Source organism: Odontomachus brunneus, unplaced genomic scaffold, assembly GCF_010583005.1.
Source record: "Odontomachus brunneus isolate Ranch 3 - 2012 unplaced genomic scaffold, Obru_v1 Obru_scaffold_018, whole genome shotgun sequence".
Lineage (NCBI taxonomy): Eukaryota > Metazoa > Arthropoda > Insecta > Hymenoptera > Formicidae > Odontomachus > Odontomachus brunneus.
Window position 1 is genome coordinate 1,262,836 of NW_022639468.1, and position 13,309 is coordinate 1,276,144.

At 31.5% G+C, this 13,309-nt stretch overlaps 2 protein-coding genes across 9 annotated transcripts in view; one reads left to right on the plus strand and one right to left on the minus strand.

Annotated features, from left to right (window-relative positions):
• LOC116841784 (ATP-binding cassette sub-family G member 1) overlaps positions 1–11,083 on the minus strand; it is a 17,724-nt gene extending 6,641 nt beyond the window's left edge. The window contains exons 1-5 of one of the 6 annotated variants that reach the window (XM_032810142.1): positions 10,902–11,083; positions 9,893–9,950; positions 6,637–6,918; positions 1,575–1,692; positions 896–1,085 (exon numbers count right to left, since the gene is read on the minus strand). In XM_032810142.1, coding sequence (XP_032666033.1) covers positions 896–1,085; positions 1,575–1,692; positions 6,637–6,796 — 468 coding nt within the window. In that variant the 5' untranslated portion in view covers positions 6,797–6,918; positions 9,893–9,950; positions 10,902–11,083. Of the gene's footprint in view, positions 1–895; positions 1,086–1,574; positions 1,693–6,636; positions 8,337–9,892; positions 9,951–10,825 lie in introns of those variants that run through there. The other 5 variants (XM_032810140.1, XM_032810143.1, XM_032810145.1 and 2 more) reach the window with 5 other exon arrangements.
• The window catches only part of LOC116841785 (UBX domain-containing protein 1), a 62,500-nt gene that overhangs the window by 12,010 nt on the left and 37,181 nt on the right, over positions 1–13,309 (plus strand). The window contains exon 8 of one of the 3 annotated variants that reach the window (XM_032810149.1): positions 9,865–10,044. The exons of the other annotated variants lie outside the window; for them this stretch is intronic. The gene's annotated coding sequence lies outside the window, so the exon portion shown is untranslated. Of the gene's footprint in view, positions 1–9,864; positions 10,045–13,309 lie in introns of those variants that run through there. 3 annotated transcript variants of the gene reach the window in all.

Sequence of the window (13,309 nt, forward strand, 5' to 3'; positions counted from 1 at the left end):
AGAGCAAAACTGTAACTGTTTATATAAATCCATTATAATTTTTATAGCAAAATAATTTGTAGATTCAGCAAATTATATCCAGCAAATAGTGATTATTATTCTTAGCAAATCTTTTTGCTGTCCATATAATAACGAAAAGACCAGCAGAAAATTTGCTGGGCCAGTAAATTGTTTTTCTCCGTGTACCATTTGCGATTTACTAACTTTCTTACTTATTATATTGAAACACGTTATCAGTCTGTCTTTCAAACAATTTCTTTATCATACATTTTCACAGTATTATCTTCGTAGTTTTAGACACGTGGTAGCGCAATTAAACGCGCAGAATATTCCAAGACTATCGATTTAATCATTTTATTGAGAACATGGAGAAAAATAATTTGCTGACCCAGCAGATTTTTTGCTGGTCTAGCAAAATTCTTTCGTTATTATATGGACAACAAAAAGATTTGCTAAGAGTACTAATTACTATTTGCTGGATATAATTTGCTGAATCTACAAATTATTTTGCTATAAGAACCATGATGGACTTATATAAACAGTTGCAGTTTTGCTCCAATAGCAAATAAATTTGCTAAGAATACATTATTTTGCATTAATAGCAAATTAACGTGATTCTTAGGACAAATATACTCAACAATTTTTTTCTATCCTGGCAACGAAACTACTTCGGTTCTGAAAACAAATGATTTGTAAAATTAGTTACGTTAACTAAATTTTTTTTATGTTATTACGAATATGCAACGATGATTTTGCTAAAAAAGCAAAATTATTTTTCTTCATGAATTAAAGTTTTCTAGCCAAGACGTAATTCTGCAGAAATTAAGTAAAAAAAAGGAAAAAAAACATTACGTAATTGTGGATTATTAGCTCTGTGAATCATCAGTATACTCACGACAGCAATTTTCTCGAATCGAGATTTTCTTTTTCCAAGCTTCAAGTCGGCCGCGAACATCATTGCTTCTGAAACCGTAAGGTTTGGTTGCACAAGATTTTCTTGCATGATATAGCATGACATCTTTTTAAATTCCTGAATGTCTCGCAGTTGTCCATTAATATTTATAGAGCCATTTATGTCCGTGTATCTACAAATATATTATAATTACAACTTTTCAATTAAATTATTATCCAATGCTGCGTAACGAAACACTTTTTGCACCGCAATATTTCATTATTGGTAGTTCTTAAATTTTGCGTCAGCTACACGCTCATGTTAATCCGGTTGATATTAATTATTCAACAGCTGTGTCATAGGTTAATGGTCGAGGTTGCTGTTCTTCATTGTTTATGCTACACTCTTTAAGCGTGTCATGTACATTATGCATCCTTGAACACTATACAGCACTTAAACACTATGATAATAAGGTTAAGGATATATAAATCGACGTAATTAATGTAATGGCACGATATATATAAATCATAATAAACAAATCATCCTTAAGCAGTTATAAATTTATACTCAAATACTTGTTTAAAAGTTGTCTATTAATTATATAGAAAAAAATTGGCTGAGAGAGTTGTAATACGATTAATCAATTCAGTTAGATACATCATGATATAATCATTTAACTCACTTGTAACCCGCGAGGATGTTCAAGAGCGTTGACTTCCCGGCACCGGAAGGACCTAGTATTGCCGTCAATTCACCCGATTTGAATTGCCCGCTGATCCCTCTCAGAATCAAGTTTGATCCTGTAAATTAAGTGAATTAAATGACGTCTTGCATTCGTACAACATGATTAGTAATCGTTAGGCCGAAAATACGCTATTAATTGCTATTAATTATTCAAGTACTGTATCATAGATAGATAGTTTGCTGAGGTTAATTTGCTTGCGCAATGTATAGTCACACATAAATGTTTATAACTTTGTTACGCTTGCTTATCAAGTTCTAGTTTCGACTTTCTAGTGGATTCAAATCTAGTTCAAATATGGTCAAATTGAGACATCTAAAAAAATATATATAACAATATTGCGAATAACACAATCTTATAAACTTGATTTGTCGCAATAGTACTATCGGACATATATAGGCTCCCACTACTACCACATTATCTCTTAAGGACGGATTCCTGAGGTAAAAATCCTAATGCAAAAATATCGAGACTATAATACTTTTCAAATTATAAACGATTAAAGTTGACCAATTATACTGGCTAAAGTACGCGCGCTCAGGTACAGTACAACATATAATGATACAGGTGCATGCACGTAAATAAGAATTTGCATAAGATATGAAATTAGTTGTAAATCCCTGCAAGAAACGTCAAATGTGTGACAGTTTACTGATTTTTATAAATATATTGCGTGATATTTTATTCATAACATTTTGACAAAATTGTTATTTGCGATATGTTTATTTAAATGATAGAAAAGGCAGATTATTATTACATATATTATTGTATGTATAGAACTTCCGTATCAATATTTGGAAAAGGGACGACATGTGCATGTATCTGTACCATTATGTGTTGTACCGTACCTGAGCGCGCGTATTTTAGCCAGTATAATTGGTCAACTTCAATCGCTTATAATTTAAAAAGTATTATAGCCTCGTTATTAGAGTTAGTTACCTTAATATATTAAAAAATATTTTAAACAGTATTAACAAGAACGATCGAGATGTTAATATAGACCTTGATATTTCACCAAAAACATTGCATAATAAACTCGTATTTATTTCTTTGCATAGCATTGCATATCATTGCATCTTTGCATAGCATTGCAATCTAGATGCTAACGAAAAGAAACGATAACTGTACATTACATATGTCAGGGCTCGGAACAGTTTGCCAATTTCGACCGATTCTCGGGAGCTACGCCTTCTATCTTCCCTTGCCGCGAGTGAGCCTCAAAAGTGAAGGTCGAACTTCCAAGCTTGAAGTCGCGACTGGCCGCGACCGTTACTTTTGTGGCCCACCACGCGGCAAGATAGAGATAGAAGGCGTAGCTCCCAAGAATCGGCCGAAACTGGCAAACTGTTCCGAGCCCTGACATACGTGTTCTCATATTTTTTTCTACTTCGGTAATAAGAACAAGATGTAGTAATGTAATAATTAAATTAAATTAGTATGTGTGTATTAGTATTATGTAGTAATTAAATTAGCATCACCAAGTACGCATTTGTTAATAGTATGCATTTTACCTAGCGTAACGCCTAGCAGGAAGCAGCAAGAAATGAAGTGTTGAATGTATTAAGAGTTTTAGAACGTTAATAAATGTTTCACTTCCATAAGTTACACGTATCATTTATAATGCGGAGAACAGTTCAATCATACGCACGATTTTATGCCTTCTAAAGTACATTGTTACAGATTGCGAAAGGTCGTTGACAATTGTACGGATATTTCTCGGGGAAAACTGCATCTTAAATGTACGATATTTTTATGTCTGAACATGACGCTGTTGCGTGTGAATACAAGAAAACTATCCATTTGCGCGAAGATTTTTTTCTACTAATTCGGATGTTAAGACGAATGAAATTCTGCCGCGATATAATTTTACCATCCGATTAGTAATGCAGATTGCCTATTCTCTATTTATGATTGAATTATTCACTTCCCATTAGCTGTGGCATTATTCAAGACAAATAATTGGATTTTTATGTATTTAATTATATATATCAAAACAACATCAAGGTTAAAACACTCACTGAGATTCTGAAAATTGTTAAAGCTGTCGATATGAGCGGTAATTTATTGTCGTTAAATTTATATCGATGTTACGACTTGAATATTTTAGTCATCACTAGGAAACATATGTGGAAACAAACTTTGAAATCGATGTGAATCAACTGAAATATCCATTAAGATTGTGCGAGATGCCAAATGGAATTCAATATTTATGAAATTTAACAAATATATATGTATATAACAGAATATAACTGTTAGGCTAGAAGCATATAGAAAAATGTAAGCAGCAAAACTTTTGCACTAAGCAAATTGACCAATTGCAATCGATTATTTTATATAGTACACGTATATTCCACAAAATACACGTGTATGCGTGGGGGAGGGGCTCCCCCCGCACCTCCTCCCCAAATAATTAACCCTAACCAAATTTATCATGTACGGTTTAGAATATTGCATTAGATAGAACGGCGAGGTGTTCCTTAAAATGCATAATTATCTATATTTCTATTTTAAACGGTGATAATGATTTTTTAATGTCGTATATGAGTGCTGAAATCGATAGTTCATATTTCAAGTGAGAAACTACGATATAATGTTTACAATTTCTGTATTATGTTAAATTCTGACAGATTACATTACACGATAATGTCATTCGATCGATCGACAATTGAAATTTGTACTGTTGCAAGATCTCACATATGGAATAATCATTATTTATCTTTTTCTATAACACAGAAAGCTTCTTTCACGAATCTCATACAACGTTCGCAAGTTATCAGGATTATTATCCTCCAAAATAAGCGTAATTATAGCGTAACAAATATTATGGACCTTGATATTTGGTCATTCAATATTTATGTTAACATTTTGTAATCAAAAGCGATGATATTTCATACAATTTACAATAAATTTGCAATGTAAATGACGAATATAGAATTAATTTCTTTTTTTCTACTTTTTCTTTTGATCAAAGATAATATTCGTCCACGTACGTCACTGAAATGACTCTGATTGTCTCAAGGATCTTATGAATTACCCTTATGAATTATCCTTATATGATAATGTCCGCGACGTTGTCATTAGTCAACGTAAATGTTTATCGCGATACATTAGCGTTAAACGATTTTCAAATAGTTCCCATACATACGGCATATTATAATTGGCTTATTATAATTTCTATTATGTACTAAGTGTACAATCGCGAATAGTGAAGCTTAAGTGCACAAAATTGACGAAGATCTGAGGTTTTAAAATATTTTTAACATGATAGTGACTCATATTTGACATCTGAAATTTCAATGTAACGAGTATAATGAAAGCAATGCGCAGTAGATCTTTTTCCCTTATTCTAGCATCTGCATAAATCGTTCGAATTATTCCAATTCTTCAATGTAGCACGCAAAATTGCTCTTAATACGATCTAATAGCATTTGAAACGAGGATCGATTTTTCTTTTTTCGTTGGCAAATTGTAAATCATTTCAATAGCACGTGAACGAACATTATTATTGACTAGAAGAAAAACAGAAAAAAGAAACTAATTCTACACTCGTAATGTAAATTGCAAATATATTGTACGAAATATTCATTCAATATAGAACAAATATATTATTAAACTACAACTAGAAAAAAAAGATTTGATTGAATTAACCAAACATCTGGTCGAATATGAACGATCCAGAAATTCCGATTGAAGTAACCCGAATTCTGTTTAAGTTAACAAGATTTTTGATAGACTAACCAAACATGTCTGGTTATTTAACCAGATAACTTAAATAGAATTCGGGTTACTTCAGTCGGAATTTCTGGATTGTTCATATTCGACCAGATATTTGGTTAATTCAATCAAAATTTTTTTTTCCGTGTAGTACTCATAGTTATCCGTTATTAGGCTGATATATTAAACCCCGCGTCACATATTATTTATTTTACCTTCTTTAAAACTGATTTAACGTGATTATTTTACATATAATCAGAAACTGTAATTGCGTATATCGTGTCAAATTTATTAAAATATTGAACAAAATAGACGAGTCACAAAAATAGCAGTTAATAAGTCATGCTTTTGAATAATTCTATTGAAAATTACAGCGTAGAATAATAGGGTAATTTGCGTGAAAGATGTACGAAGAAACCCGTTTGTCGATACTGTATGCCGGAAGTTTTACTGAAGGAGAACGCGCGCGAGAACATCGTCGGGCACTTTGATTCGAGCGGAGCATATTATTCAGTACGTCGAAATGTTTGTATCGATAAATGCCCGATGCGCACCAATACCCTGTAATTAACATACCTTTATTGAAAATAAATAACATGATATCATCATACTGTTTGCTGGATGGTACATTGATTGGTACATTGATTGCAATGTTCCATCTCACTAACGGTTTATACCAGCATTATCTATTGACAGAATAACTTTGTGCGAAAACACAATCGTGTTATTATTCAAATGCGATGTGGTACGGCATATTTCCGTTTTTCTTGATTACATTTTACTCTTTAACGCAGATTTCTGTTGAATTCTGTTGGTGCAACCGAATTTTCGGTTGCTCAGGGATCAGACGAAAATTCGACTGTAGGAACAAAAAAATTCCTTTATGAGACTTCTGTATAGACAATTGTTCTCAGTTGTCTCAATCGAGTTCTAATATCCTTGAATGTTCAGACGAATATTTTCGATTGCGACAACAGAAATATTAGTTTTCATAACAGAGATATCGTTTCTGATCACCTAATTTTCAGTTGGTTCCTATTTGGTTGCACCAACTGAAATTTTTTTTGCGTGTAAGAATACATTTAAGATTTCATTAAGAATTCATAAGATTTTATTTGAAAACCGGCTTACGGATATTTGCATTTATGTGCATTAACGTCTATTAACACATTGATATTTACATGCGCATGACGTCACAATTTGTGACTGCACTGAGTTCGCTCGAACGAGTTTTGTTCATTCAAGCCAAGTCTCACTAACTCAAACACTTTTTTCCCAATGAAGTTACCTTTTCGGGAGCCTGGGACCGAATACATCAGATCATTGAACTCTATATCCACCGCGGCCATTTTCGATAAATGCGACATTCGTATGGGATCGTCATTTTTTAAGTCATTTTTTACACCTTCGTTGATTCCCTTCGCATTGTTTTCCGGGATAAGCTCCATGATGATTCCGACTGAGATTCCAAGAACAATTTAGATTCAATTCACCACTGTCATTATCCGATATACTCCTTCGTGGTGCAACGGATTGTTCAGCATCGACGGAGAAGTAACACACGAGGTAGCTGGAACCAAATACACATCGTGTTATCACGACACAGTATGTGTGGAACGAGGAAAAAACAAACAGTTAAAAATATCTTTCGGTATCTATACAGACAGATTGATAAACAATAATGCGATTCGACGACGCTTTTCTTTTATAGATCGGAAAAGAAATTCACCTCGTACGTTATTGAGTTGGAAATATCGGCCTGGAGTGAGAATTCCTATAATAGAATAATGCGATTTACACGATAGACCACATAGAGAATGGACGATTCAAGGTGAATGACGATGAAACAGGTTATACGCATGCGTATCCCGTAATTCTGTGTGGAACTTTAGACTGACATGTTCGATCGATCGTTTGATGTTAGTTTATGGTCATTATTATGGTTAAATAATTCTAAATGTGTTTTTGGGAGTTAAGGAGTTTATCGATTTTGAGCAATTTATGATTAATCTAGACCGCCGAGCTAGATATTTTATTGGTCTGATGTTGGTTTTGACGAAAGAGCCTTATAAATAGCTACGATTGATTCTGCGCGGAATAAAGTTTTCTAAGTTTGAACGGAAGTTGCAATTACATGGCCTATGTTGTCTATCTTGCGTCAAATAATTTACCTTTGTTCACTCGGTTTCCATTAGTCATGCATAACCGCGAAGAGTTTGATTCTTTTGTTTACTATAGCATTTCGAATACAATGAATTCTCACATTACAGTTTACTCGTTTGCTCTTTGCTTCCGCTTCACTCGCTTATTCTTTACTTTCAGTTCGCTATTTTCGGGAAGTTTATTCGAATTTTTATAACAGCGTTATTGTATTAAAAAAAAAATTAACACTTTGACAACCGCCGTTACGTATACATGACTTTAGTCTGCCAACGGTTGTCGCATTGTGAAGAAATATTTTTCGATAATAATAATTTGTAATTGTAACATTACAAGAGTCGTGTACAGCGGATGTGCGGATTTATGAGCTCTTATGAGATTTATAAGATTTGTGAGATTTATGACATTTATTGATGCTAATTTAAAATTTTTGTTATATGAGTGCAGTCAAAGCGTCAAAGTGTTAAGACTGTGTTGTGACTGTCTGTTATATTGTATTTGATATTTTGCAGAAGACTCAGCTTAAACGTTTTCGAGATTTAATCTGTATGTTGATTTGTATTTGTCAGTCACTTGACAAATTACATTTTAATCATGCCCGTTTATGTCATTTATTTTTTTCTTTTTTTCATGAAATATGACTAAGTCATCAATGTATTCAATGCACTAAATTCCACAAATTAAAGAGATATGTTCATTATCTTCGTACTTTGAAACTAAACAAAGTGATAGAAAGACAACATAGATAAAAAGTCATGAATTCACGAGATTGAAAAAGTATATAAAGTTGAAAAATCTAGAATATTATAAATGCATGTAAACTATATTATTTTTATAGTTTTTATCGTTTTCATGGTTTCTTTATATATACAGAGAAAATATAGTATGAAAAATTACATTAAGATTATATTTTATTTTACAATTTTTTCGTAAAAGTTGAGCTATATACTGACATGTAGTATAAATTACTATAGAAATAGTATAAATGTAATATAAATTACTATAGAAATTCGACGATGTATATATGATATAAAAAACATTTTAAGTGGTATATACATATTTTGGGTAAAAAAATTGATTTTTTTCATATTTTAAAAAGTTGATGTGTCTAGAATGTGTCAGTAAAACTGTTTTTCGAAATTCTGTAAATTATAGAAGATACAACGCTTTAGGCAGCTTACGCTAGGCCTTCGTTTGAGCGGCATTCAGTTTGAAATGCTGTCGGTTTTAAAAAGTCTTAAATATTCTTTCTATTGTTCGTTATCGATCCTAGCGTGATATTTAAAGTCTCGAAAAACTAAAGGCATCTGTGGAAAGAACAAATTAACTACGAAAATGGTCGACAAACTCATCTATATTACGGTCTTGCAATTCGCAGGAATCATTATTCCGTTGAAAAAGATGCGAAATGCAATTTGGGCAACATTTAATCATTACAGTTTGACAACAGAAGAACTACACCATGAACTTTGTCCCAAAGGCATCGATTCTTGGTGCGAGTGGCAACAAGCAAAAGCTAACGACACTTTGAAAAACTATATGCAAAGTTTTAACATCTTTCCTTCTGATGTTTTGAAGGCGATTTGTCCGATTTACAATGATCTTTCAAAAGAAGAATTGCTGAAATATTATCTTAGCGGATTCATTCAAAATTCAAACAAAAGTTTGAATAATTTGATCTGGAGAGTGGCCCAAAAAACGACTAGAAGCAGTGCTGAAATAGTAACAATTGGATCAAATATTGCAGTTTGCTTATTCAATGAAGGAATAGCATCACTATTAAAAATGATGCACACGATGGACATTATAGTTGATCGAAATACGTCACAATATGCGACTTTTCATAATAACCACCGCGTGATTCAGGTAATTATCCGCGCGCAATATGCGGCATATATTTTAGAGACATGTACGAAGGCTTCAAAAAAACTAACTGGAGGATAACTTCGTTATTGTTGAAGATCTTTTTTATGGATAAAAAATAGACGATAATATGTAAGTTGGAAAAAAATAATATTATCTATATGTAAACTTATTGCAAAACTTCAAACGCGTTTTTCTCGAAACCATGTTTCTCAAACTGAGCATGGATTTTTCTCGAAAATCATGTAACCGATTTGAACGGGGGTTTTTTTCTTACCTATTCTACATTAAATTTTTCACATTCTATCGGAGATGCTTATTTTTATTTTTTCTATAATTTTCTTACGTTATAGAATGAAAATTTACCCGAGAAATTGATATCAAAGTTTCAATAGTCCGTTATTTTGTTAAAAATCAATATTTTTAAAATACCATCCGATAGAATGTGTAAAATATTATAACTTTTAAAAATATTTTGGTTTTTTTGTTTTAGATAAAGCATGCAGAAGATTTTTCCGTACCCAACAAAGATAAAATTTCAGGAAGGGCTAAAGACGTTTGCGCACACACGGCTGTATACTGCAAAAAATAAATAAACAAAAATATGTAAAAGTATTATTTCTTAAAATATGTAAAATATGTAAAATAGGTAAAATATATAAAAGTATTATTTCTTCTTGTCTATCTATGATCGCACTTTCTTAGTTATTTGATCAAATATAGTAGGAGATTCGTACTTTAAGCCCTAAAAACCGAACATACTATCGTTTTTAGTTAAGTACAAAAAAATTCATAAAATATGCTGATTTTTAAGACTGAGATATGTATATACCTCTTTAAATAATTACAATAATTTTGTAAGAAAGAGTCAAACATGCATAACATTTTTAAACAAAGAATATTTTTGATCAAAATTCTATATGATCTAAGATTACAAAATTTTGTTGTAATTTTTACTATAATATTTTTTCTGTATAGTTCGTTGTATTATTTCTTCCTCTCTATCTATAATCGCATTTTCTTAGTTATTTGATCAATTTTTCTGATACGAAGCACATACAAGTTTTCTCATGGACGCTTACTTTCTGAATCACATTATATTTAGTAAATAGGAGCAGAGCTCTTCGACCTTCGATTCGCTCAATATATTTTGTATTATCGATTCGTTCAATAATTGATACAAATTTTACATGCTTCTATAAATTTTACTACGGTTTATAAATTTTACTACAATCCTACTGAATTCAAATCGAAGTAAATCGAAGAGCGTCGTTGTACCAAACTTCTATAAAGAAAATGTGTCAAATTCATCAAACTTCTAAAAAGATACGGCAAAATCTCCAGATCACATGTGTTCACTGATAAAAAGTTTAAAAACTATCAGAATTTGCGGTTACGCGGGTAATTATTTTTAAATTAAAGTATTTGTAAGAAGTGCGCACACGCGAACTCACAAATTGACGCTTACGGGCAGTCTTTGTCTCGCACAAGTGAAGATTTCCCGTCAATTTCTATCTATGTCAAACTCACCACGTTGTCACCAGAGGCACAATATCACAATGCTATCCGTGACTGAAGGATCGTGCGAATATGTCGATCGTTAACTGCCAATTAATACGAGGCAACAGTTCACCGCGGCAACCGAAGCAAGACCGAGCACCAAGTTAGTCGAAGACTGAGACCGCCTCCAACAACGACGGTAGACTGACTTGGAAATAACATGGGCTGCTCCCCTACAGCTATATCTATCTCTCTGTCGTGCATATGTACCATGATTCGCCGCTTTGGTATTGGACAGACACGCGCGTACAGTAGATGCCAACATTTACTATGTTACAGTCGGTACATAGTGAAAATACTAAATGAGATATTTTGGAGTCGTACTTTAAAGGAAAAAATACAGTATAGGAGTTTAAGATGGTATTTATAATATGTAATTTTTATGACACAGAAGACACATTCAAACTTAAATAAATGAATCGTTACTGAATGAATGATACTATGACGAGGTAAAGACGTTGCCCATAGTGAAAGTTAATATTTAGAATGTCAATTAATAAAGTTCATAAAAGTTCATGAAGATCTGCTTATCAATAAAAAGAAACAAACGATTCACGTAAATTCAACAAAATAGCACGATTTATGTCGCACATATTCGTTAAATTATTATTTTTCCATTGAATTTAAACATTAACGAGCGTTGTTACTAATGTTTTGTTCGTCATATATTTATATTAAGGTGTTTTATCTTTTGGCATAATTGCAAAATGAAGCTAATTACTTCCTATTGCAGTAAGTATTACGAAAAGCTCACTTCTGCAATGATTAAATGTAAAATTGTGATAAATTATTATTTTAGAATTAATTCTGACAATATCTGAATTTACATTTGTACATTTTATTGTTGCAGCTAAAATTGATATGATAAGATATATCAATATATAGTTATTGAACGTGATTAAGCTTGTTATATATTATTTATAATTACATAATATATCAGAAATCGCATAGTATTAAAACATGTTTCATCTTTTTAGTATGTAAATATACAGTTTTTAAATATTTCTTTTGTGTGCCAAGTTCGGCAAACTGAGCATAATGTCTTGCTGTATTAAAAGACGGATGTACGTCTACACCGTCATGTAAGCGATAAACTGCGATAACCGTGTCGAAACACGCATGGGTTTGAAATAATTATTCTGTTGTAGCGCGTATTACTTAGGGAGACGGTTGAAAAAAATATACATTTTTTTAAAAAGAGAGAATTACAAAAGTGTTAATTTCCTTTTTTTCCTATTCTTTTATTTAGAATTTATAACGAACTTTTATAAAATGTACATGCAGCGACAAGACGAATAGACTTAAATTTCAAAATAATATTCTATTGTCTTTCGAATTTCATTTTTTACATTGACAGAAAAACAAGCTTTTAAAAATTAAAGCGTGTTTCCTCTGATTAATTTAATCACACATAACGTGTTACACACATATCATGTATGTTTATCAAATGCTGATCAACTAGACCAACTAGTTTTGTTAACTATGTGAACACTGTCGATGACTTATGTGAATATATGTTTTTGTAAATATGAAATTAAAATACTAAAATAAAAATTAAGTGAAAATAACTAAATAATTATTTAATTAAAAATAAATAAATAATTAATTAAAGTAACTAAAATAAAAAAGAGAATACATTTACATAAACGTTTGCATACTTTGTCCATACTTTGTCGATAGAGGATACTTACACGTTGAATCTTGAAGTCTTTTCATTACTGTTTACTCATTACTGTTTTTTATTTTTATGTGTTTTGATTTTTGAAAGTTTGTTTTTTGTCAATGTAAGAAATGAAATTTGAAAGACAAAAGAATATTATTTTGATATTTAAGTCTATTCAACTTGTCGCTGCATGTACATTTTATAAAAGTTAATGGTAAATTCTAAATAAAAGAGTAAGGAAAAAAGGAAATTAATGCTTTTGTGATTCTCTCTTTTTAAAGAAATACATATTTTTTTGTCTTCCTAAGTAATACGCGCTACAATAGGATAATTATTTCAAACATGCGTGTTTATTACTGTTCATTACTGTTTTTTAATTTTCGACGAATTCTAACTCTAAAATTGTAACAAAGAGTCTAGTGTATCACTATATTGCTCGAGAAATTTATAGATTTTTACGAATGCTGTCAATGCAATACTTCGATTCTTGGTATTAATATGTATGGTATGCATGTCATATAAAAGTATTGAAAGATAATTATTATGATTTTCTTCTTCTTCCTCTTCTTCAATTTGACCCAATTTGATATAAGTATCACTGACTACATCATACCCGTTGTGGTTTTATTATTCTTTCGTATATCATTTACGTGCGTCGTAATATTTCTTATAACTTTAATCTGTAGTAATCACGAAACAGTCATATATACAGTAT